At 45.3% G+C, this 26357-nt stretch overlaps 1 protein-coding gene across 4 annotated transcripts in view; it reads left to right on the plus strand.

Moving 5' to 3' along the window:
* The window catches only part of LOC147453459 (Adaptin ear-binding coat-associated protein 1 NECAP-1), a 63187-nt gene continuing 36830 nt past the window's right edge, over positions 1-26357 (plus strand). For 2 of the 4 annotated variants that reach the window (XM_086515644.1, XM_086515643.1), the window contains exons 1-6: positions 1-255; positions 18265-18296; positions 18382-18482; positions 18634-18706; positions 18791-18822; positions 18889-18982. In XM_086515644.1, coding sequence (XP_086371770.1) covers positions 175-255; positions 18265-18296; positions 18382-18482; positions 18634-18706; positions 18791-18822; positions 18889-18982 — 413 coding nt within the window. In that variant the 5' untranslated portion in view covers positions 1-174. The remainder of the gene's footprint in view (positions 256-18264; positions 18297-18381; positions 18483-18633; positions 18707-18790; positions 18823-18888; positions 18983-26357) is intronic. The other 2 variants (XM_086515641.1, XM_086515642.1) reach the window with 2 other exon arrangements.

The following is a 26357-nucleotide window of genomic DNA, read 5'->3' on the forward strand; positions in this document are numbered from 1 at the left end:
AGACTAGTTTTCAATGTGACTCATGGTGGTGTCGAATTGTCCATTAGTCCCGTGGGTCGCCACCCCCGATCTACAACTACATGTATACTTGTGCTAAGTTTCATACGGAACAATCCAACGAAGATACCATCTTCGTCGATCTGATGCACTACCAGGAAGAAGAGCTTACTGGTAATGGCGTCTCCTTCCACTGAAGAAGATACAGAGAATGCGGAGCTTGTTCTCTTTCAAGTCAAAGAGTGCTACGTTTATTTGGTAATTTTCTAGAGAGAGAGAGAGAGAGAGAGAGAGAGAGAGAGGATAGTCACGTCTGCGCAAGGCAAACATGATCTTCACGACAGTGTGTCACACAAAAGAAGTTTCTTAACAATTAGAGGTGAGTGTCACGTGTGTGGATGGTGTCATATGCGTACGCATTGCAGCTTCCAAATGGGCGTATAAGACAAATCTGAGGATTTATGTCTCTTTTATACAATGCAATAACACCCAACCTATCTCTATCTCTATATAGTATACATGCTCAAGAGTGTGCTTTTTTTGGTGGAAGTTTTGGTCGAAGCAACAAATACGACATTCACCATCAATATAAGGCTATAGTTATGTGTGATTTCTTTTGGGATAAAGGTATGGCAAAAGGAAAAGATAAGTGTGTATATTCCTTTGAGGCTTTATATTTCCTCAATCAAAGCTACACAAAGGAGTTCAAGAGCATGAACCCGAAGAGGCCTACGCAGGTAAGGAGCCTCAATTAGGCATTTAAAACTTTGGTTTTTTTTAGTTATGCTCATGCTTTAGGCTCTACAATGTGTAAGTTGAAAGCCAAAAGTAGAAAATGTATCTTTTTTGGATAGAATAAAGAGTCTTTAGGCATATGACTATGGGCCCTATGTCTGTTTGTACACATTATTATCATAACATGTTAACGAATCTCCTTGGGCTAATAATCCGCCATGTGTTAGGCCAAAGTCAAGTAAAGTTGAGAAGCAAGAATTGTTTGATGAAGAAACTCTAATGAAACTAACCAACATTTTGTGATGCCACAGCAAAAGCCACTTTCCAAGTGGGCTTATGATGCAACAACTCTTTAATCATCACAACTTGGGTGTTAACATTCATGAGCCATTAGCATATGGCTTATGGAGGCCAAAGAGAGTACTAAGGAGAAAAGCGTCTTTAAGCACATTGTTAGCATGGCCTTGATGGTTGAACTTTTGTTAGGTACAGTGGAATTGAAATGGTGACAAGATCTAGACTTTACACTTCCGCAAATCTTTACTTCTTTCCTTGATTGAATGTGTGCTACTTAGCACGAATGATGGTCCTTTGTATTTCCTTGTAGAGAGAGAATGAGAGAGAGGTAGAGATGCGTAGAGGGGGAGAAAGAGGAAAAGAGAATGACATCAATGGGGTCCCATCCAACCCTCTCAAGGGCCCCCCACATCGTTGCCGATGTGGTATTTGCTTTTGATTGTGTAAATGGAATGTACAACACGCAATACCTCAAGTGCAAACTCTACTGATTCGAATGGGGAATGTCCCTGCTGTAACTCTTCAAGATGAAGCACCTTTGGGGCTGATTTGATGCACCTTTAGATCTGTCTTGGTGAGGGGTTGCTGATGGCCACCAAGGGGAAGACCTGCGGCTGATTTGCGCTCCTAATGTGAGAGGAATGAAGGAATGAAAGCTGGTTGCAAAAATGCAGATTTGAAACGTAACTGATCCGACGCGCAAAGCGGGCTGAAAATGCAGATGATGACGTAGCTGAAAATGGACGGCAATGGGAGCACTTGATGCGGTGAGAAAATGACAGAGGAGAGGCTCAATGGGCTGCCAATGGTCCGGGTTGTAGCAAGGAAGGTAGCGTTAGCAGATCCACCACATTTTCGGTGAGGTTATGGCCTGAAAACTGAAAACTGTGGCACATCTGCCAACCTAGGAATCTGAATGGCTTGTTGGATTCCTTTGACCTAAAACTATATGCATGTAATACTAGATGCCTACCGTAGTGTAACATCTATCAAAACGCTTGTACAAACCATTTATGCAAGAGGGTTCTAAAACTAAAAAACCTAATCTAATGGACTCGTTTGGATATGCTTGTTCTGCGAACAAGCTCACAAAACTGGTGGTATTAATCCTCCTAGGATTCTAGACACTCCTATCTAGAGATATGTACAAAATTGGCTTTGGAAGTCGATGAAGCATGTCCACGTGACACAGAGAGCCATGTGCACGTGACAATTTCAAGGAATGAAGAGTGGAGAGCATATAGAGAAGACATCCTGAGAGAGAGAGAGAGAGAGAGAGAGAGAGAGAGAGAGAGAGAGAGAGAGATGAATTTATCGTCCTCGGAAGGTCACATATGATCCATGGGACCAAAAACATGCATACAAAGGGTGTCTCCTCTCATAAACGAGAGGGTAATGGTTGTTACATTGGCATTGAGCGACCTGAGGGTCGATAGGGCTGGGATGGGGTCTAGTTGTTTGAAAAGGACAACCTTAGGATGGATATAAAATTAAAAATAAAATTTCAGAAAAGATAGGGGAAACTAAGAAGCTAGAGGGTGGTGTTTGGCGGCGTGGTGGGGGGCTTAGGAGAGCAAAACTCTTGTATGATGGCCTTCTCTCCACGGTATACCGCCCACTTGCCTTGGGCTTGTGCCGCTCGCACTTTCTTGAGCTCCTCACCTTTGCGTTTGATTTGAGTTGGAGTAAGTTCTTCGGCAATTCAAAACCCGGTGTCTATTAAGAGGTGTGATTGTTGGAGTAGCCAAAGTCATCCCTCCTTGTTTCTAAACTCGAGGATAGCATGTCCACTCGGTGTGTGCTTAGTTTTGAGCTTGTTGGTGATGCCTCCTACTGCGTTGTAGTCAATGTGAACCGGCTTAAGCGTTTTGTTGAGGAAGTTGATGCGTCCGGAGAAGTCTTCTTCGCGCTTGTCCCAGGCTTGGGGTAACCTTCCAATGTGGACCTTGAGGGCATTCTCTTCTTGGAGGTGTCGTTCTCGGAGCTCCGTTTTCACACAGGTCTCCACTTTGGCAAGTGTGACCGTGCAAACTTTGGTAACTTCAGCTCAACTTCCTTTACCTTGTCGGTGGCAAGCCCTATCATAGAGTCGAATCGTGCCTCAAGCTTGCTAATGAGAGCTTTGAGGTGGCGATTCTCTTCCATGACCCGATCGAGGGCCGCTTGGAGGTGTCCCGTAACAAACTTGGACACTCCAAGTCAAGATTCTACCACGACGCAGCGAGATTCACTTCAAAACAATTCACAATTCACAATTTACACTTGATTCGACACGGCCCAACAGAGTTCCGTGCCTAGAGATATTGGCCCCAAAGACTGGCGCCCCTTTCGGTATTTCTTTTTGTATTAATCTGTGTTCAAAGTACAAGAGAGTGGGAGGGTTCTCACTCTCAGACTTTGCGTCCAGATGCTCTTGAGTTGTGAGGGCCCTGCCCACTTATTTATAAGGTACAAGGGATGCCCAAAAGCAGAGCTCCAAAAGCAATCAATGAAAAGCCTTGAGAAATAAAGCAATTGATCAAAAAGCTTCTTAAATAAGCATAGAATTTTGCCAACGCAAAAAGCTGCCAGTTCAGTACATTGTCAGCGCTTTTTACGGCGCAAAAAGCGGGATTTTCCGTACTGTTAGTGAGCGCAGATTTCGGGACTGCCATGTCAGCCTGTCTCCGCATTATTCGGTGCTGCCATATTGGGGTGTGTGTGTCCTCTGCTGCCCTGCTTTTAAGTGTGTCCAGGGTCCATGCCACGTCACCCTTTGTGACATGTCCGATGCGGTCAAGCTTGCTTGGAGCTGCCAGGATAGCCGCAAAGCTCGATCATGTCCTCACAGGGGTCTTTGGGGTTGTAGCCTTCTCTTTGGTTGTCATGTCTCCCGAGGTGGTGAAGAGTCGATTGCAGCGTGTGAACCCCCTGCTAAGATGGTTGAGTGTGTAAGCTGCTAATAAGCAAACCTAAAATGGATGCAAGTAATGCGGCGTTGCGCGGCCAGGTGAGCTGGCGTCAAATGCAAGGTGTGGCGAGGAACGAGGCAGAGCCAGGCGAGAAGAGCTGCGGTCATATGCAAAGCGTGGCCATGCCGACTGAGCTCAGTCGCGAGGTGAGGACCGAGACAAAGATGGAGTGTGGGTGCCTACGGGCTTGCAGGGGCTCAATTGAGACCTAACGCCCCCCCACAAGGCAGCCCCTCGCTGCTGGGGGAGGCCAGCTATGGAGAAGAGAAGTGTTCGCTAGGGTTCAACAGAGAGAGAGTGTCATGTAATTAGTACTTAACATACCTTTTGTATTGGTAGTGATTACCCATGCTTTACAACGTTTTTTCTACACCATATTTATTGTATGTATCCACCTTGGCACGATGCCCCAATATGACTAGCACCATCAATGGGAATAGGCTCTATTGCATCGTTTGTACTCTTTCCAATGGCCTCTTGAATCTCTTGCAAGCAAGCAGTCGTTATCTTTTTCCTTATTGAGCATTTCCAATGTGAGCTCCGTTCTCTCCTAGCCGTGCTCTTGATTTTGGATATCAGAGAATTAACAAAGAGAAAGCAATAACTAGTGGGGGGTCTCCGTGTGTTAACAAAACTAGCCCAATCACAATCACTATAACAAACAAGATCATTAGTTTATTGAACAACATAGGCAATAGTGCCAAAAACGTATTGAAGTACTAGATGAGCTCCCTGCCAATGAGAGATATGAGGCTGACTAGAAAATTGACGCAAGATACTCATGTCATAGCAAATATCAGGCCAGTGTTAACCAAGAACAAGAGATAACCAATAAGCTGCTTGAACTCTGTAGCATCCACCAAATAAGGAGCATCATCCTTGGATTTGGATCCATTGGACGAGAGATCGGAGAGCATTTTTCCATACCATGCTTTTGAGGATGGAGACGCCATCAGGAGATTGCATCGTTTCAACACTAAGAAAATAATGTAACAAACCAAGGTTTGTGATAGCAAAGGTAGACATTAGTTGAGTTTCATCTAGGTATATCGTGGATTCATCTAGGTATATATATATATATTAGTTGAGTTTTCACCCAACCCACAAGATCTTCCTTTGAGCTTGAGACAATGTTATTATTCACATACAAGATAATATACATGTCACGTGCACATCTAACCCTATGTGTACGTGGACAAGCTACTTCATGACAAGGGTTCAGTTAGCCTAGCTTAGGAAGTGTTTTGGCACTTTTGTGAGTCTGTTCGCAGAGACCGTGCATGTCCAGACACTTAGAGTAGGTGCATATCCTCTGGTTTCACACAGCATGATCATCAGCATTACCATCAGATTCCATCAGGAGCATTTTACATTGCAGAAAACCTATTTTCCCTATTGTAGCCATTTTTCACTTATTATTAATAAGTGACTTTGTTGGGAAACTGGGTAGGGCAATTTGACTAAGCCAGTATATAAGAAAAGCTAGCGCTAGGGATAAGAGGCAGGAGACCACAGTCGAAGTGCACCTTCTCAGCAAGACCGGCAAGAAGACTAAGCGTTTTCAGCCATCAAAGACCAGCCAACGTTTTTCATCTGCAACAGAAGGAGCCTAGCGTTTTCAGCAGTTGTAGACCAACCTGGCGACTGCAGTTTCATTAACGTTTTTGCACCAGAATTTCAGCCTAGCGTTTTTGCAGATTTCCGGCGTCATGACCTTCTCTGCATAAGCCTTTTCAGTTTTCAGCATCTAAACTCCGTACCGCAAGCCCCGAAACTCGCAGATCTCACCTTCCCGCAACAGATCCTCGCCACACGGTCGGATCAGCCAGCGTTTGCAGATTCAGCCTGGAAAACACAGATTTCAGCATTTGCTTTTTCAGCACGTCGTCGTCGCATCGTCGTCATCGCGGTCGTCACCGACATAGAGTCAGAATTCAGCAGATACAAGAGTTGCAGATTTCAACCCTTAGCGTTTCAGATTTCAGCCTGTCTCGGTGTCGTCCTCATCGTCGTCGACATCGTCGACAAGTCCATTGCATTGTAGAGATTTGTGCAATCAATAGTAGCCGGCTCTCGCCATAGAGAGTGGGGCCTTCAGAGGAGGGTTTGACAACATTCTGGTGTCGTATTCTTCTCTCTCTATCTCTCAGTCTCAACACCTTCATTCGCAGTGTTTACCACTTTGTTTGTGATCATTTGGACTCTCTCACTAAAGGAACGGAAGGCTCTCCCTTCCTAAGTAAAAGGAACCCTTGGGCACAGTTCGGAGCACTCATCTTGAGCAAAGTTCAACATTCACATCCACTGCACCTTACATTGGTATCAGAGCTTTGGCAGTGTTCTGTATCACTCAAGGAAAGAACCACAAGATTTTTTTTTGCTTGTTGTGGTCACACGTAACCCAAGTCCACTTGGGTGTGTCGATTCCGAATCGTGTTTTTGAAGAGTGACAGGTAACCCAAGAAAGAAGGGCTTGTCCAGCCTCCCCTTGTTTCTCTTTTCACTCATTGAGAGCGGACCGTGCACTTGCGGCCGGCCAATCGACGTGAGGTGGGAAGAAGCAACCTTGGTGTGAGCGCAAGGCCGCCAAGGGGTGCGCCCGCGGGAAAGAGAAGAGCTCGGGTAAGAGAAGATCGTTCTCTAACACAAATTGCAAGCTAAAGAAGAACCTCAAGAACTCAAGACCCTCAAGAACCCAAGAATCCAAGTTCCTCGTGAACTTAAGAACCCAAGAATTCAGTGTATGGTCATTGCCCGAAGCGGAATGGATACTTCGCATGGAGGTGATGAGCATGGAAGTGGCGAAGAAGAATTTTCTCGACCACGAGGTTTTTCTGACCCTCCCCCTTCCCCATCTACGCCAAGGATTGCACCAAATCCTATGGAGGCTTTGGTCAAGACGTTGATGGACATGATGAGACAACACATAGAAAGACCAACAATCTTGGATCGTGAACACGAAGAAAGAATGGCAGCCATAGAGCGTGATCGCGAGCAAGCACGCTTAGTGGCCGAAGAAAGACGGTTAGAGCGTGAAGCGCAGAGAGACCAACACATGCAAGAGTTGGTCCCACTGTTTTCTAATGTGTAGGCACAGATTGAAGAGAATCAGGAGGAGACTCTCAATTTTGTCTTCTCCAAAGCACGAGCATGATGATTTGCAGGATAATGATGTGATTGTTCACAAGGATGTTGGTTTAGTTGATGCTTTCTCTAGTGAAGCTAACCTCATTGCAGATTCGATCAATCACGACGAACCGATCTTGGCTCTCGTGTCGAGGTCCAAAGAACAACAGGAAGTATTTTGTGTTCGAATGATTAGTCAGCACGCATTGTTCGAGTGTTTCATTTTTGATGCTTTCTTGTATTTTAGTCACCATCCTTATCTCTCCACCACCGATATCTCTCTCTCTGGCGTTTTTTCACAAGGATCCCTCTCCCTGTTTCTACCCTTACCACACTCTCTACGGTGTGGCATTGCTTGTAGATTGTTCTTGTGCCCGTACGGTGAGCAGTAGAGGCTCCATGCTCTTTCTTCAGCGACACGGATACCTATTGGTGATCTTTGGCATTACAGATTTGGTCATTTGAACAATGATGCTCTTCGGCTTGGTTTTCGTGAGTAGATACTTACAGACTTACCAGATGTTGGGAGTAAGCATGTGAAATGCATTACTTGCATTTGTGGGAAGCAACATCACAAATCTATTTAGAGGCTAGCTGTCACAAACGGGAGTGCATAGCAATATAAAATACATTTGGATAAATAGGATTTATCACTTAATACTGAAGCCAGATGATATAAAGAGGATTAGATAGAGAGAGAGAGATAGAGAGTGAGAAGATTGACACAGTACTGGGACCAGAAGATGGGTTGGTTCCCCCCCTTAAAGAGAATCCTTTATTAGGGAGAATCTTTTTACAAGCACAAGAACCGGAGAAACCCCTCCGTTCTAATTCTCTGACTCGATGGTCGTTCCTTCTCGTAAGGGAAATCCGAGAGACGAGCTCTCAATCCTTTTTCCGTCTGTACTCGGAGTCGAGACTCCGTAGACAATTTATGAATTCCATTCCCAGAATTCCCAAGCGTAGGCCGAAGCCTTCCCGCTTCTCCTTCGCGATGAAGTACCTGCAAACACACACACAATTGGTATGGCGAATCCACAATAGATACCTGTCGCTCTTGCGCGGGAAAAGCGACTTCCGTACTTCGCAGTCTCGCGATCTCTTGCGTCTTCTGGCGGAAGTCTTCTCTTGCTGACGCTGGTAACTCCCCCTCTAAGTGAGGGCATTTGGTGCTTTTATAGCTCCTTGGCCACAACAGGAATAGCTGAGTAGAGGTTGGCCGCGTAGAGATCGCGTCAGATTTTTTTATTTTTAAATTTTTTTTTGTGCTGTTCTACCCGAAATAGGGAGAGAGAATTCGCTGGCTGGTTTTGTTGCTTTATTCTCTAAGTGGCTGCCTACTTATTAAGTGGGCGGCCGGCATACTTTAAAATTGGTCTGAACCTGCCCAAGAACTCAATAAAACCTTATAAGTTAAAAACAATGCTTTTCACAGCACTTCCCAGGCGTCCCTAGATGTAACCACATTCACAAATGCAATGCAGACATAGATTCCTCGCGGGAAAGCGTCTGCTCTTCCCGGAAAACTCGTTAAAATATCCGCTTTTCAGGAAAAACTTCTCAGAACGCATCTTTAATCTTGTGCTTGTGTCTTTATGCGTATTCCTCTTTCCAGTTTGGATTTCCTTTCGACTATAAATATCCCCTTTCCGATGCACCCGTCACCCACCTTGTGACGCATCAGGAATACCCATCACCTAGTCCTTTCCTACCGAACTTACGGTACAATCCCCTTCACGATGCTCTATGTCACCCATCCTATGACGCATCAGAGATGTCCATTCCCGGATGGTCGGATACTTCTTACTGATGCTTCCTGTCACCCATCCGTTGTGACGCATCAGAAGTACCCGTTCCTAGTGGCCTTACAGATATTCCCTTTCATAGTGCTCCTGTCATTACTTTGAATGATGCACCAGGGATACTCTGTACTTGGATGTCTCCACTGAGAAAAACCCTCTCTCTTAAAATTTCAATAAATCATTTAGAATTACTTTTCCTGGTGTTCCAAGCGAGAAAACCCTCTCACTTATAAATCTAATAATTCATTTATAATTATTTTTTTGTCAGATAAAACCAATTTAGCAAAACATCCCTCTCACTTATAAACAGTTGTCCTCAATTGTAGAGGTCCAACTAAATTGCCCGGGGAGAAACTGGAAAAATTCCAAGTCTTGCTCAATGGTGAGTTGAGCTAGTCCTTTCTCAAAAGAGAACTTAGAATTAAATTAGACAAAAATTTAATAATTCAATTCTTACCTTACCGGTTCATGTCCGTCCTCTAATACCTCGAGGATATCCTTCACCAATCATCAAACTTACAAGCGATGTAAGAACTCGTCATTCACGTCTTTCCAAGAGATCGGAAGTTTCCTCATCCGAGAATCTCTTAACTCATTTCCACCTTCTCAATCCCGAGAAGAATAATTGTCCTAGAAATCAATCTAGGTCTATGTCCTTGCGCATAACCTTGCGCTATTAGTCCTAAGGATATTAAACCTCTTGTGTCCTCCCGCATAGGGAATGCTCAAACCATAGAGCATTATGGTTTGAGCATTAATCTTGATGTCTTTCTTTCACAAACAGAGTCTGCGATCGCATTAAAGAAGGTTCTTGTTCCGGGCCGTCGCTCAACGTAGGCTAACTGTTTTAATCAGAAGATTCCTTGTGCATGGCGGCACTTCCTTCCAATCTTTTTCCTCTTGCGAGTTATTACCACCAGCAGTGTTTTCCTGACGCCCATTAGCGTCTCTTCCTTGCAACCAAAAGTTGCTACTGTAATGGTAAAAGCACATAAGTACTCAATGATCAACGACCATCAGAAAACCTCTTCTTCGTAGAGAAACTCCAATTTCTTCTACCGAACACATCTCAAATAGATGAGCTCAGAATGGTCCTTCATAATTTCCTACACGCTGAGCCATTGCCGTTTTGGAGTTGGTTCACACCGACCTTTGTGGACCTATGCAGACTCCTTCCCTCGGCAAGGCTCGTGGACAAGCTACTTCATGTGTAAGGTGCAACGGAAGTGAATGTTGAACTTTGCTCAAGATGAGTGCTCCGAACTGTGCTCAAGGTTCCTTTTTCTTACGGAAGGGAGAGCCTTCTGTTCCCTTAATGAGAGAGTGCAAGTGATCACAAACAAAGTGGATAAACACTGTGAATGAAGGTGCTGAGACTGAGAGATAGAGAGAGAAGAATACGACACTAGAATGTTGTCAAACCCTCCTCCGAAGGCCCCACTCTCTATGGCGAGAGCGGTCTACTATTGATTGCACAAATCTCTACAATGCTTGGACTTGCCGACGATGTCAACGACGATGAGGACAACGATGAGACGTGCTGAAATCTGAAAACGCTAATGGCTGAAATCTGCAAATCTTTATCTGCTGAATTCTGATTCTACGGCGGTGACGATGTCGATGGCGACTATGCGACGACGACCCGCTGAAAACGCAGATGCTGAAATCTGCGTTTTCCGGGCTGAATCTGCAAACACGGGCTGATCTGACTGTGCGGCAAGGATCTGCTGCGGGAAGGTGAGATCTGCGAGGTTCGGGGTTCTATTGCGGTATCTGACTGCTGAAAACTGAAAACGCTGGTGCTATTCTTGGTTCTATCGCGATGGAACTGCAAAACGCTGGTCTGCTATGCTGCTCCAAAGACGCCAGGCTGAATTGGGGGTCTCTTGCAAAAATGCTAGGCTTCTGCTCGTCCTGCTATCTCCTGGGCTGATCTGCAATGCAAAACGCCAAGGCTTCTCCTATTGATGAAAACGCTAGGCCTGCTTGCTGCAAAAACGCTAGGTTTGCTGATGGGGGGGGAGTCTTGCTGAGAAGGTGCCTGTTGAACTCTTGTTCCTGCTGCCTCTTTTGCCAGAAAGTGCTAGCGCTAGCTTACTTATATACTTGCTTGCTAAATTTGCCCTACCTAGTTCCCAACAAAACTCACTTAAAAATAATAACTGAAAATTGGCTAAAATAGGGAAAAAAATGCTCCTGATGAGTTTTGATGGAAATTTGATGATCATGCTGTGTGCAACCAGAGGATATGCATCTACTATAAGTGCCTGGTCATGCACGGTCTGCGAACAGACTTATAAAAGTACCAGAACGCTTCCTCATCTGAACTAAACTGAACCCATGTCATGAAGTAGCTTGTCCACGTACACATAGGGTTTAGATGTGCACGTGACATCCCTCAGGTACTGGTACCGAACTATATGGCGTTGAGGGAGATCCCCAACAGGGTCTGGAATCTTGGAAAGGACTCTTCGCCGGCCCACTCTAATGAGTGGGTCATGCGATACTTGAACTTCATAAAGGTCTCCGCTTGCTTCTTAGGGCCACGTCGAAAGCGACACAAAGTCATCTGTGGCTCCTTCAATGCTTCAACTTCGTCTATAGTCATGCGTCTACCTTCAAGAATCTCCTAGGATGAAAATTCCTGAAACCACTTCGAACACAAAAACATGAACATACCATTCCACGTAAAGTGACTAGAAAACTTCCAGTCTTCTTTAAAGACTGTGCATGCAATGTAGATGAACATATAGACGGAGTGCCAACCGTATCAAACACATGCAAACAATGGGTTCGAATTGTGACTTTCTGATCTAAATCAATCAACTGTGGTAAATCACAATGAAAATGCCGATGCTTAATGCTCAATCCGTCTTGTGCTCTTTCTGATACTGTGTCATGCCAAGGAAGAGACATGGAATGTGAATTCCTTGAATGCAAACATTTCATCTTTTCATGAGTAATCCGCATACATCCGTGCTCATTCATGAGTGAATCGTGCTCATCGTACAATATGTCATGCCTATGAAAAGGGATCACATAAGGACGGTGACTTAAATACAGGAAAGTATCACGAATGAAACACTTGAACAATGCGTGTTGTCTAATCATTTGAACACAGAATACTTCCTGTGGGGGTTCTTTAGACCTCGGCTCAAGAGTCAAGATCAGTTCTTCGTGATTGGTCGAATCTGCAATGAGGTTAGCTTCACTAGAAAAACATCAACTAAACGATCATCCTTGTGAACAATCACAACTTTTTCCTGCAAATCATCATGCTAGTAAATAATCACATCTTGATCATGCAAATCATCATGCTCGTGAATAATCACATCTTGATCATGCAAATCATTATCATGCAGATCATGTGTGTCGTGCTTTGGAAAAGAAGAGACTGCAAGAGTCTTGTTCTCCAAGTCTTTTCAATCTTCGCCTGCACATTAGAATTGAGAGACGAAGAATCAACAACTTGCTCTCCACGAATGACAATGGGAGAGTCACTTTTGGCATTGAAAGTGAACATATTTTCCGCCCAATCAATGAGATGGTTATACTCACAAAACCATCGAATGCCCAAAAGCATATCACATCCTGAAAGAGAAGAGACTACAAATTTTCTGCGGAAGGACACTTGTTGAACAATGAACAAAACATCAAGGCACTCTTGCGTGATGAGAGAGTCCATACCGGGAGAGAAGCCTGACACCTCGAAAGGAGATGTCTTGCGAACCTCCAAGCGGGCTCTTTCGACAAGAGAGTCACTAATCAAACCATGCATACTGCCTGGGTCAACTAATATGACAAAAGGCTGACCCTTCACATGACCATAACACTTAATGAGAGACTCATCAATGGGAGGATCATGAGAGACTTGGGTCACACTCGTGTTCTCATTTATTGTATTGACAGAGGAAGTGGGTTCTGTGGGTTCTTTAGAGTCATTAGACTCAAGCTTAGGACATGTTCTTTTTAAGTGACCCTTGATGTGACAATGAAAACAACGACCTTCCTTAAAATAATTGCGTTGTTGTTCCGACGCGATGTATCCTCCTAAAATTCCTTGTTCTGCCTTTTCATCTGGAGTGAGCTTAGGTTTAGCAATTGTGGTAGCTTTACCCTTAGGTTCATTTGGAGAGTTCTTTTTTGAGAGACTATTGGAAGATTGGTTAGAAGAGTTACTGTTCTTACCATTCTTACCATTCTTACTGTTCTGAGGAGTCTGAGTGGTACTTGTAGAAGTCTTGTTTTCCTTAGGCTTTCCCTTGCTGTGCTTCATCTCTTGTGCGAGAGCAATCGCTACCGCCTTGTTGAGATCGATTAAGTCGAGGACTTCGACATCAAACCTAATATAGTCGTCCAACCCGAAAATGAAAGCCTCCTTGCGCTCATCATCCAATTTGCGTAATTGGGTGCCGAGCTGCAGAACACGATTAGAGAAAAACATAACTGGCATACCATTTTGCTTGAGACTGTGCCAATCGTCTTTCAACCTTGCTAGGTACTGTGGTGGCATAAACCGCGCCTTGAGCTTGTCTTGGAAGTCGGCCCAATTGAAGGAAAGGGGCTACCTTCCTCGGCTTCCTCTAGGTGCGCGGTCAACTGTGCCTCTTTGCCATGCGTGGTATCAATTTATGGCATCACCGACAAGGTACATAGTTGCCGTCAAAACTTTGCTATTTCGTGTCTTCTTAGTTGTTGAAAAATAAGCATTAAATTGATGCAACCAAGAATGAATAATCGTAGCATCCATATTACCATCATACTTACTGAACGTGATCTTCTCTGTAACGGGGTTGTTGGAGTCTGAATCTCGGCTTGCGCCACTTGATGAACTACCAACATCTTTGGCCGGCTCGGACTTCGAGGTGAGAGCTTGTCGGACCAACTCTTGCATGCGTAGGTCTCTCTGCACCTCACGCTCTGCCTCCAAGGCCGCTCATCTGTCTTCGGCCACCAAGTGCGCTTGCTCACACTCACGCTCAATAGCTGCCTTTCTTTGTGCTTTTCTTTCTTTTCGTTCACCGCGCTTGCGTTCTAAGACAACGCAAGTCGCTTCTTGTCGTGCCATTGTGTCCATCATCGTCTTGACCAAAGCCTCATAGGATTTGGTGCAAACCGTGGCATAGATGGGGAAGGGGGAGGGTCGGAAAAACCTCCTGGTGGGAAAAATTCTTCTTCGCCTTCTTTATGTTCATCACCTTCATGCAAAGTATCCATTCCGCTTCGGGTGACGACCATACACTGAGATCTTTGGTTCTTAAGTTCAGGAGGAACTTGGGTTCTTGTGGGTCGGGGGTTCTTGGGTTCTTGAGGTTCTTGAGTTCTTAAGGTTTTTGAGGTTCTTGAGGTTCTTGGGGGTCTTGAGGTTCTTCTGTAGCTTGCAATCTGTGTTAGAGAAGGATCTTCTCGTCACCCGAGCTCTTCTCTTTCCCGCGGGCACACCCCTTGGGGGCCTTGCGCTCACACCAAGGTTGCTTTTTTCCACCTCACGTTGATTGGCCGGCCACTAAGTGCACGGTCCGCTCTCAATGAGTGAAAAGAGAAACAAGGGGAGGTTGGACAAGCCCTTCTTTCTTGGGTTTCCTGTCACTCTTCAAAAACACGATTAGGAATCGACATGCCCAAGTGGACTTGGGTTACGTGCGACTGCAACAAGCAAAAAAAATTATGTGGTTCTTGTGGTTCTTTCCTCGAGTGATACAGAACACTGTTAAAGCTCTGATACCAATGTAAGGTGCAGCGGAAGTGTATGTTGAACTTTGCTCAAGATGAGTGCTCCGAATTGTGCTCAAGGTTCCTGTTTCTTACGGAAGGGAGAGTCTTCCGTTCCTTTAATGAGAGAGTGCAAGTGATCACAAACAAAGTGGATAAACACTGTGAATGAAGGTGTTGAGACAGAGATAGAGAGAGAAGGATACGACACCAGAATGTTGTCAAACCCTCCTCTGAAGGCCCCATTCTCTATGGCGAGAGCGGTCTACTATTGATTGCACAAATCTCTACAATGCTTGGACTTGCCGACGATGTCGACGACGATGAGGACGACGACGAGACGGGCTGAAATCTGAAAACGCTAATGGCTGAAATCTGCAAATCTTTATTTGCTGAATTCTGATTCTATGTCGGTGACGATGTTGATGGCGACGATGCGACGATGACGCGCTGAAAACGCAGATGCTGAAATCTGCGTTTTCCGGGCTGAATCTGCAAACGCGGGCTGATCTGACCGTGCGGCGAGGATCTGCTGCAAGAAGGTGAGATCTACGAGGTTTGGGGGTTCTACTGCGGTATCTGACTGCTGAAAACTGAAAACGCTGGTGCTATTCTTGGTTCTATCGCGATGGAACTGCAAAACGCTGGTCTGCTATGCTGCTCCAGAAATGCCAGGCTGAATTGGGAGTCTCTTGCAAAAACGCTAGGCTTCTGCTGGTCCTGTTGTCGCCGGGGCTGATCTGCAATGCAAAACGCCAAGGCTTCTGCTCTAGGCCTGCTTGCTGCAAAAATGCTAGGTTTGTTGATGGGGGGGGAGTCTTGCTGAGAAGGTGCCTGTTGAACTCTTGTTCCTACTGCCTCTTCTGTCAGAAAGTGCTAGCGCTAGCTTTACTTATATACTTGCTTGCTAAATTTGCCCTACTTAGTTCCCAACAAAAGTCACTTAAAAATAATAAGTGAAAATTGGCTAAAATAGGGAAAATAGGTCTATGCACTATAAAAATGCTCCTGATGGGTTCTGATGGAAATCGTCGTCGCTCGTCGTCACCATCTTAGAACCTCATTGCATCGTAGCATCAAGAACTTGCATCAACATCTTGTATCAGATTGTGCAATCAATAGCATAGACTTCTCTCGCCATCGAGAAGGGGCCCTTGGAGGAGGGTTTGACAACTTTTCTTGTGTCGTATTCTTCTCTCTCTAGCTCTCAGTCTCAGTACTTTCATGCACAATGTTTACCCACTTTGTTTGTGATCATTTGCACTCTCTCATTAAAGGAACGGAAGGCTCTCCCTTCCATAAGTAAAAGGAATCCTTGAGCACAGTTCGGAGCACTCATCTTGAGCAAAGTTCAACATCCACACCTGCTGCACCTTACATTGGTATCAGAGCTTTGGCAGTGTTCTGTATCACTTAAGGAAAGAACCACAGAATTTATTTATTTTTGCTTGTTGCGATCGCACGTAACCCAAGTCCACTTAGTCGTGTCGATTCCTAATCGTGTTTTTGAAGAGTGACAGGAAACCCAAGAAAGAAGGGCTTCCCCTTGTTTCTCTTTCCACTCATTGAGAGCGGACCGTGCACTTAGCGGCCGGCCAATCGACGTGAGGTGGAAAAAGCAACCTTGGTGTGAGCGCAAGGCCGCCAAGGGGTGCGCCCGTAGGAAAGAGAAGAGCTTGGATAAGAGAAGATCCTTCTCTAACACATATTGCATGCTAAAGACGACCCTCAAGAACCTCAAGCACTCAAGACCCTCAAGAACCCAAGAACCACAAGACCCCATGTATGGTCATTACCCAAAGCGGAATGGATACTTCGCATGGAGGTGATGAGCATGGAAGTGTCGAAGAAGAATTTTCCCCACTAGGAGGTTTTTCCGACCCTCCCCCTTCCCCATCTACGCCAAGGATTGCACCAAATCCTATGGAGGCTTTGGTCAAGACGATGATTGACAGGATTACGACAAGAAGTCAACGAGTTACCTTGGATCGCGAGCGTGAACAAGCACGCTTGGCGGCCGAGGAACGAAAAGAAAGAACAGCAGAAAGAAAGGCCGACTTGGAGCGTGAGCGCGAGCAAGCGCGCTTGGCGGCCGAAGAAAGAAAGGAAGCTATTGAGTGTGAGCGTGAGCAAGCGCGCTTGGCGGCCAAAGCAAGGAAGGAGGCGGCCGAAGAAAGAAAGGCAGCTATGGAGCTTGAGCGTGAGCAATCACGCGAAGCCCAACGAGTAGCGGCCGAAGACAGACGAGCGGCCTTGGAGTTAGAGCGTGAGGCGTAGAGAGACCAACGTATGCAAGAATTGATCCTACAGGTTCTCACCTCGAACCCGAGCCGACCAAAGATGTTGGTGGTTCATCAAGTGGCACAAGCTGAGATGCGGACTCCAACAACCCCGTCACCGAGAAGTTGACATTTAGTAAGTATGACGGTAAGATGGGTGCTAGTGTTATTCATTCTTGGTTGCATCAATTTAATGCTTATTTTGCCACAACTAAGAAGACAGGGAATAGCAAGGTTCTCACAGTAGCCATGTACCTTGCCGGTGATGCCATTAATTGGTACCATGCATGGCAAGAGGCACAGTTGGCCGGGCACCTAGAGGCAGCCGACGAAGACGCGCCCTTTTTCTTCAATTGGGCCGACTTCCACGACAAGCTCAAGGCGCGGTTTATGCCTCCTCAGTACCTAGCGCGATTGAAAGAAGATTGACGCAATCTCAAGCAGAATGGTATGCCAATCATGTCTTTTTCTAACCGTGTTTTGCAGCTTGGCACCCAATTACGCAAATTTGATGATGTGCGCAAAGAGGCTTTTCTTTTTGGGTTGGACGAATATATCAAGTTTGGCCTCTATCTATTGGAGATTCAGCGATATCGAGCAGGGTTACCGAGAGAGAGAGAGAGAGAGAGAGAGAGAGAGAGAGAGAGAGAGAGAGAGAGAGAGAGAGAGAGATCACAATGTTCTTCCATTGAGAGATTGAGCAGAGACGAGACCAGCCAGAGAGGAGGGATACAATGCACATCACTAGCAGAGGTATACTGAGTGATCGAGCAGCAGAGCTGGGGAGATCCATGAAGCCCAGGATAAGGGATGCTCCCATCGATGGAGGAGGTTGCAACAGAGGATCAGGTCTATATTGGCAAGACATGGGAGATGCCCTGTGGAAGAGGACATCGCCACAATCATGCAGCAAATTTGGCTCTTATCATTTTGTGTCGAGAAGTGTCCAACTCCAATCTACATCTACAACTGCGAACGTGGACAAACGTCACCTTAAAACACCCTTATATATGGTTCTATTTGGAATATTGGAGCTTTATAGTTGTCTCTCAACATATAGGCTGAAACAAGGCTAATTCAAGCATTTTAAACCCGCATTCTAAAGCCCGCTCCCCTCCCGTTCCAAACGCATTCCGGTGGAGGGGGGGGGGGGGGGGGGGTGTTCCTTGTTCCAGGTAACTATGGTTCTTTGGCAGTCTGGCAGTGTTTTGGAGAGGGGTCGTCGAACAAGACGTGCATCTCACTAGTTAGCAATTCTTTTCTTTCTGGAAAATTTTTCCTCCAGACTTAGCATTGAAAGGACAATATTGTGCATACTTATGAACTTTGAGGTTGGTCATTACTGATCAAGTTTTCTGTGCTCAGATACCTCCAAGGAAAAGCACGGCTTCTTACAGGTATTCTGTCATTTTTTTACTTTTGACAGATTTTTGGGTGCACTAGTTGTAAGATATTGACATTCTTAATTCTTACCCTGCACAGAGCAGATGAATGGAACATCAATAAATGGGATTGGGAGGGTTCTTTGAAAGTTGTCAGCAAGGGAGTAGATTGCACGATCAAGCTGGAAGACAATACATCAGGCACTTATTTTATAAATTATAAGGTTTTATATACAAAGTATATGTTTTTATATCAGCTGCCTTCAGTTTGTCAAGACTGAATATGGAAACGAGTAATTAAATTTTCTCTTTGTGAGCTTGGTTACCTCAATTAGTATCTACTTTGCTGCAGGAGAGCTGTATGCACAAGCTCCAGTTCGAGGTGATCAACCTTTACCAATTGAGGCAGTTATTGACAGTAGTAGGTGATGATGCCTCCAGAGCATAATATGTATATTGTATGCACAGACATACATTCCACGGTGGCCTAAAATCATGATGTTTTACAGGTTCTTTGTGTTGCGTGTTGAGGACAGCTCTGGTAAGCATGCAAGTCTTTAAGATGATATAATAATGATTTGCTTGAACCAACAAAACTGAGTTATAGCAGGTCCACAAGCAAGGCATGCATTCTTTGGAATTGGTTTTAGGGAAAGGCTTCCTGCATATGACTTCCAGGCTGCTCTGCATGATCATGTCAAGTAAGGCTCGATTTCTTAACAATTTCCCTAATATTTTATTTGCAAGTAAACAGATGAATTAATGTGTATGCAATTAGGTATTGTTGAGCACTCATACATAGACAAAGGCATCATGTGCATGAAATACTTTCTATGGAAAGTTGATTCACTAAATTAAACGAATTTGAATACATTGTTAAGGTAGGTCCCTAATTGCCAGCAATTGCAGAGGGTCCGCAACTCGATAGGGTCTCTTAGCTACTAGGACTGCCTAGAGATCATGAACTGACCATAGCTACCCTTCGGTAAGTAACACCCTCATGTTAGGGCAAGCGTTCAAGGATGTAGCCTAGCACTGATAACAGACCATGTGTCCTATGTTACTTGCCTCTCCCACTCCCGCTTTCAGTGGCCTCGTCCTACCCTAGCCTTCAGGTTTCTCCTTCAGCACACTCGCATTTGTAAATGAGGCCTCCTCTTGTAGGTGACAGGTCACACACCTTCACATTTTCCTGGATGGTGACCTGATCTTCTATGACATTTAATACAACATACTCCTCTTCTTAAGGATCATTAATGTCTCAAAGTTGACGATGCGGAAGCATAGAGACCAAGAGAGAGAAGAAGAAGTAGAAGAAGAAGAAGAAGAGAATTTTAACGTGGTAGAAAACTATCCCAAGAGACCTTAAAGATCTATCCGACAAGGAGAGTTGAACTCAAGACCTGTTATTCAAGAGGAAAATGGCATAACCAATCTACCACACTTGGGGAGAGAGAGAGAGAGAGAGAGAGAGAGAGAGAGAGAGAGAGTGAGAGAGTCTCCTGAACCAACCAACCTTGGCAATGAAATAACTGATATACAATACAATGGGGGCTGAGGGTTGCTTATATAGCAACCTCAGTAAATTGCCTTACCTAGACTTTGACAAATAAGTAAAATAAATACCTTAAAGCCAAACTAAATAATGGGATCACATTGGGCAGTTCACTTGAGATGCCAAAACTCTAACACCCTCTTTGCAGCTCATAGTGGACATAAATAGTGAGACCAAGTCTATGAAGAAGCTACATTGTGATGCTTTTGGTCTCCTTCATAGATGAAAAATTAGATTGCTACATGCGGATCGTGCGTCTGTCCCTACCAAAATCTGTTCTCTTCCAATATGTTGGAAGCAATAGGAACTTGGGACTATTGTCTACTTATGTGGTAAACTTTTTGCGACACCTTCTGATACCAATTATATGCATGGATCAAACTTTTCTAAATTATGAAGCTCATGGAGTTTTTGACTTCATGAGCGTGCCTAGGTTGAATGACTTGTATGAGCTAGAGTTTAGAGATTTGCTCATACAGGCTCTTGAAGATCGAAGCAGATACATCAACTTTGCACAGGAGGAAGAGCAACCTATCTTTTACATCACGCTAAGTGGTGGAAGCAATGATGGATAACAATAAGAGTTGTAGTCTTTTTTCAACCAAATTTGGTAAATGATGCCACACCATTGTATTTCTCATTGGGAAAGAAACTTCAAGATCTTTGATCCTGGGGACTGCTTATCAAAACTTTGTCTAATGAAGGGGGTTTACTCAGCCACTTCGTTACATCATGCTATTGGCTCTGGAGAGAATCTATCATAGTACACAAGGTTCTCTAATCATACAGCAGAGGTGTTTCAAGAAAGATGAAAGCAGTCAAAGACAAACATTACAAGCTCTACAAGCTATAGCTGTGTGAATAAATTAATTGGATAAATGACACATGAATGTACCATTATCTAGGGGGGAGGCTAATGATAGCCATTTTTCGGGTATCCATATTTGCCATAGTGAGCTACCTCACCCAAGAAGAATCACCTAAATACTACGGCTATATTCACTTTTTCATTGTACATAGGCGTGTGAGTTAGGGTATTTTCCCCATATCTCCTTGAAAACCCTTAGCTAGCTAGTCACTAGGCTGGTTGAGCCATTTTTGTGTAAGTATTTCATTGTATGAAGGGCCTAAATATGTGTTTTTTTAATAGTTATTATTTTGATATTTATTTTAATATTTATAGCTAAGTGTGTGTTATTTGCATAAGTATGCTATATACATTGACTCATCATTACTACAATTTTTCTTACCATCGTGCATAATCTCTATTCTATATATAAGTCTTTTTATCCAAGCCTCCCTAAATTTTGGTGTGAATCCACTCCAAAAAAAATCCGCAAAAATACTTTTCACATAGTCATTCCTTTCTACTAGATAAGTATTTTCTAAATGCATTCTCTCTTACTCCAACTAGTGGTGCAACATAGTTCCTTGTCAATGGAGTGCAACCCTGAATTGGAGCAGCCCACTCCACCTGATGGGTCAAAAGAAGACCTGTTAGAGTGGTTGGAAGCTACCAAGTCTATGCCTTGTTATGGAGTCTCGATTCAACCTTTGCCGGAGGATACACCCTCTTCCAAATTTTCTACAATACCCGAGCCCAATGAGCCACTTGGGCAAGCAGCCAATGTGGAGGATCTACAGGAGTTCACACACCCCTCAACCTCAGCCCCATCTGTGTCTGACTCTCCGATCAAGCCAAAGCTCTCCTCTATGTCTAGTGAACTACCCTTCACCAAGTTTCCTCAAGGCGGGCTACAACAAAAAGATGATGATTTCAAGATTAATGAGTCCCCCAACTCATGATGTCTCTCTGCTCCTAGATGCAACAACCTCTTCACCTACATGGAAATTCTTCAACAGTGCCATCTCGAGACCCAGTAAAATGAGAACACTTTTGCGACTCTAGTCCCCACCCCGCACTGCTAGACAAGATGCAGAATAGACAACTTATTTGCTATGGTCTGTGTCACAGAAGGTAAGATCAGCCTCATTCAAAGTTGCAGAAGCTCAAGCACTGATGATTTTGAAAGAGACTGGTTTGTAAAACTTCTGTGAAGATCAATGATTGCACAGCTATCTGATCCTCTCGTCTGGAATTGGAATACCACAAAACTTGGAACAGGTCAATTTCAACTTTCTCCATCAAAGGCTCTCTGTGCATCTTGTAAAGCACCTTCACCTTCACCCCCCCTTGAAACGAACGCAGAGAGTGATCTCCCGGCTACACAAACCGCCCACAGATACGTGTCGGACGAACCACCCGACCATAGCCACCATCCGGCAGCTCCCCCGTGCTGGGGCTAGCGTCCGAGGACGTAGGTGTGCACCTGTAAGACCGAGCATCCATACCACCCGGCCTCACCTCCTCGAGGTGACCTCGCGCACTCCTAGCCTCGTGGGCTAACCACTGGCACTCTGCCAGTGGGGGTCGAGAACTGTAAATGAGGCCTTGGCCTCCCTTTTATAATAGTGGCCGGCCACACTGGCCATGTTCACACTACGTCCGCCCGGACACTGGACGCCCATCCCGACGGCATCTGGGCTAGATCCCCTCCCCTGTGAGCGGGACATAACATACTTCCCCCCTTAAGAACCATTGATGTCCTTATCAATGAAGTGGGGATATTGAGCCTTCAAAGCTCTAACAGGTTCCCAAGTAGCAAACCTTTCAGATTGACCCTTCCATTTAATTAAGTACTCGTCATAAGCCTTTTGACGCGAATGACGGGTACGATGATCTAGAGCTGCTTTTGACTCGGTCACGAGCCGTTCTTATACTATCCTTAGCCAAATCGAGCATTTCGTGCATGTCATACAGGAAATCACGAGCTATGCGTTCCTTGACTTTCTCTAAGCCAATAGCAATCGGGGATTTAGGCTCAAATCCATACATGAGCATGAACGGGCTAAATCCAGTAGCAGAATGCTTGCTACTATTATAGGCAAACTCTAACTGTGGAAGATACGTTTCCCAATCAGATTGCTTGTGAGAGACATAAGCTCTCAACATGTCCTCCAACGTCTGATTCATCCTCTCAGTTTGTCCGTCGGACTCAGGATGGTCAGAAGACGACATACTCAACTTCGTCTGAAGATGAGCAAACACATCTCGCCAAAATCGGCCAGTGAACTTAGTATCTCGATCACTGACGATATCCTTCGGCAGACCATACAGCTTATAAAGCTGATCGACAAATAAAACCGCCAACTCATGGCTTTTTATTGTCGACTTTTGTGAGTGTATCGACCACAACCCAAATAGCGTTATTGCCTCGACTAGTATTTGGCAAACCAACGATGAAGTCCATGGAAATACTTTGCCATTTGGCATCTGGGATTTCCAATGGATGTAGCAGGCCAGCTTTCCTAGGGCGCTCTGCCTTATTGACCTGACACTGAGCGCATCTCTTCACATAGTTCTCTATGTAAGAGCGCATTCTTGGCCAATAGAAATATCGTTTGACTAAAGCCAAAGTTCTCTGGATGCCTGGGTGCCCAGCGCTAGGAACATCGTGGCATTCGCACAAAATCCTTTGTCGAATCTCATCGATTTCCAGCACGCAGACTGTACCATTTCTGAACAATAGTCCACCTCTAATGGAATATTGTCGCTGTCTCGTCTCTCCAGCACGACTCATTTGGGTCTCCGGACCACCCAAGCCTGTATGCGAGTCATGCCCCGCTTCAACCTTGTTCCATATCTTGCCAAAATGGCCATCGGAACGACATAGTCCTCCGAGAGAGAGATAGAAATCCGTCGAGATTTCAGCCATAGACAAGGCATTAACCTGAGGAATCCTATTGAGTGCATCGGCAACTCGATTACTGGATCCTTTTCTATAACGGATCTCAAAGTCAAACTCTTGCATAAGCTCAACCCATCTAGCCTTCTGGCCTCTGAGATCACCCTAATCATAGATATAGCGCAAGGAATGATGATCCGTTTATGCAACAAACGTAGAGGCATACAAGTAGTGCCGCCATTTCCTCAGGGCGTGGACTACGGCGTAAAGCTCCTTTTTATACGTTGGATAACGCATCTTAGCGTCAGAAAGTTTCTTACTTTCAAGCGCAACAGGACGTCCATCTTGGTATAATGCCGCACCAATAGCATAATCACTAGCATCCGTTTCAACCACAAACGGTTTGCTAGGATCCACAATGTGCAATATTGGCGCAGTATTCACCAAGTGCTTTAGTGTCCGAAAGCTCTCGTTGTAGCGCGGATAATGTGTCGTGCTCTCTCCAGTCTGGGTGTCCCTCAGTGCAATGTGCGTGACAATCTCACTCAAACAAATGAAAACTCTCTCAAACAGAATGAAACACAGAAACAATGGATAACAACAAAGATACAACAGTGAACCAGAACATGTGGACTCGACTAGCTCAAAGAACCATGTACAGACTCTGGCGTGGCAGCGCACTCAGCTCCAGCCCAGAACTCACAGGTACAAGAGGGGTGTCGAGGCTCAGATGTGCATGGATGGTGAAGCAGTGCCCTGTGTAAGACTCTCTAGACGACTACGTGCAAGATAAGATGGAACTGTCCCAAAACGACTACTGATATGTACAACCATAGGAGCCACCAACGGCCCATAAATGTCCAGCCAGCTAAGTCTATCTCCAAACTGAGTGGTGGTGGTGACCAGGCCACGACGTCCACTAGACCACCGTAGGTACCCTGCCACGTGTCACTCCCAGCCAAAGGGTCCGTCCAGTGTGAACCAGACCAACTGTAGCTAACTGTCCAACTGCCTGTCTTGTGAAGTGACACTGTAGCAGGCTACAGGTTGCCCGCCACAAGACTGGTCATCGTCTCGGTGAGCCAAAACTGAATGAAACTGCAAAAGTAACTATATGTACCATGAAATAGAGGTAAGAGCACAGTCCTGTCACCCAAGGGAAAGGGTCGTCCCCACTGCTGCTCCAGAAGCTTCCGGATCGGGAGGAGCCATCAGATCAATAGTGTAACCATGCGGTTGCTGTCCTGTGCTTTGCATACCTTGATTTCCTGTGGTTGTAGCAGCCATCTGCTGCACAGCGGATGGGAGTACCTGCCCTGAAGTGAACTCCGGACGCCTAGTAACGCAACCATGGCGGTGTGCACCAGTAACACCGTCACAGCAAGGAACACTCTGGCTCTGCATGTGTGGCATCTGGATCTGAGACTCTTGCTGAGTGAAGTACTGGACCTGGGGCTGTGGGTAGTGTCCCATGAACTGCTGAGAGGGCTGAGAGGGACCTGCTGGCGCTGCAAAGGTGGCTGGACTCTGGACCTGTATCCCTGGCCTAGTCCATCCATATCCCACAGTAGCCTGGGTAGGCCTGTTATCATACATAAGCATTTCTTGAAATCCTTGCACCTGTGCTTTGAGGTCATCAATAATTCTCGACTTTATCTTCAATGCTTGCTGTAGTGCAAAAATCGTTGCATCTCGATCTGCGATGGCACTCTCGGCAACTCGCAGGGATCCCTCCATAGCTGCGTATGTGGCGGAGTGATGCTGGTGGGTTGCAGCTAGCTGCTCCACGCCTAGCTCGATGGTGGCAATAGCAGCTCTGGAGTCCTGAAGCAACTTCTCTGAAAGCTGAAACAGAGAAGTGGAGTCGGTCCTACCTGAAGATCCCTCAGATGGATGTGATGCTGGAGGGCGCACATGTGGCATTGCCGGTGAGCTAAAAGTAGGTGCAGATGGTGGCACAACCGGCGAGCTAGAAGTAGGGACACTCGGTGTAGAAGGTGCTTCAGAGATTGTTGTTGTAGGCGCAGCGAGTGATATGTTGACCGGTGTATGAGTGAAGATGGGAGAAGAAGGAAGAGGATCCTGTATGGGTGAAGTGACCATCCTGTCCTGAGGAGCGGCAATAGACACTGGTGTCGGCACAGCAGAACCAGGTGTAGCAGTTGACGTATGACGCTGAAGATGTACCCTAGTCTGCTGTCTCTCAGAAACTGGCAAGGAGAGTAGAGACTTCACTGTATCCTTCATCACTTTCGCCTTGATCTTCTTTTTCTTGGTGACTGTGGGGTCTACTTGCATGCTCTCATGGGTTTCCTTTTCCCTTTCGAGGTTCCCTGTTCCTCATCCACTTCATTTATGTTGATAGGTCTGTTTATGATCCATGCCAAGAGAGGCGCCGCAAAACATCTAAAAGTTAACTGCACAGATTGCACTTGGGCCCGAAATCTTTTAGCCCTATACTGCAGAGAGCTGAAGAGATTTGGTGGAATCCACATGGGATAGTGTGGATTAAACAGTATAGCCCGTCGCAGTGGGAGAATGTAGTGAGAATATTTGTTTGTACCTTGTCTTCTTTGGCATCCCGAGCCAGAAAGTAATACCTGAAGATTGCGAGAAGCCGTCTGTTTCGCTCATAATTTGGGTGATCTGAGCTCAATAGCTCTTTACATGCTTGAATTGTCGCGTCCTTGGACAACAAAGAGAAAGTACGAGTAGTAGACTTCACAGCTGGAAAGTTGGTCATACCCATGGCATGGCCAAGCCTTGTAGCTGTTA

Source organism: Adiantum capillus-veneris, chromosome 7, assembly GCF_014529385.1.
Source record: "Adiantum capillus-veneris isolate H3 chromosome 7, ASM1452938v2, whole genome shotgun sequence".
Taxonomy (NCBI): domain Eukaryota; kingdom Viridiplantae; phylum Streptophyta; class Polypodiopsida; order Polypodiales; family Pteridaceae; genus Adiantum; species Adiantum capillus-veneris.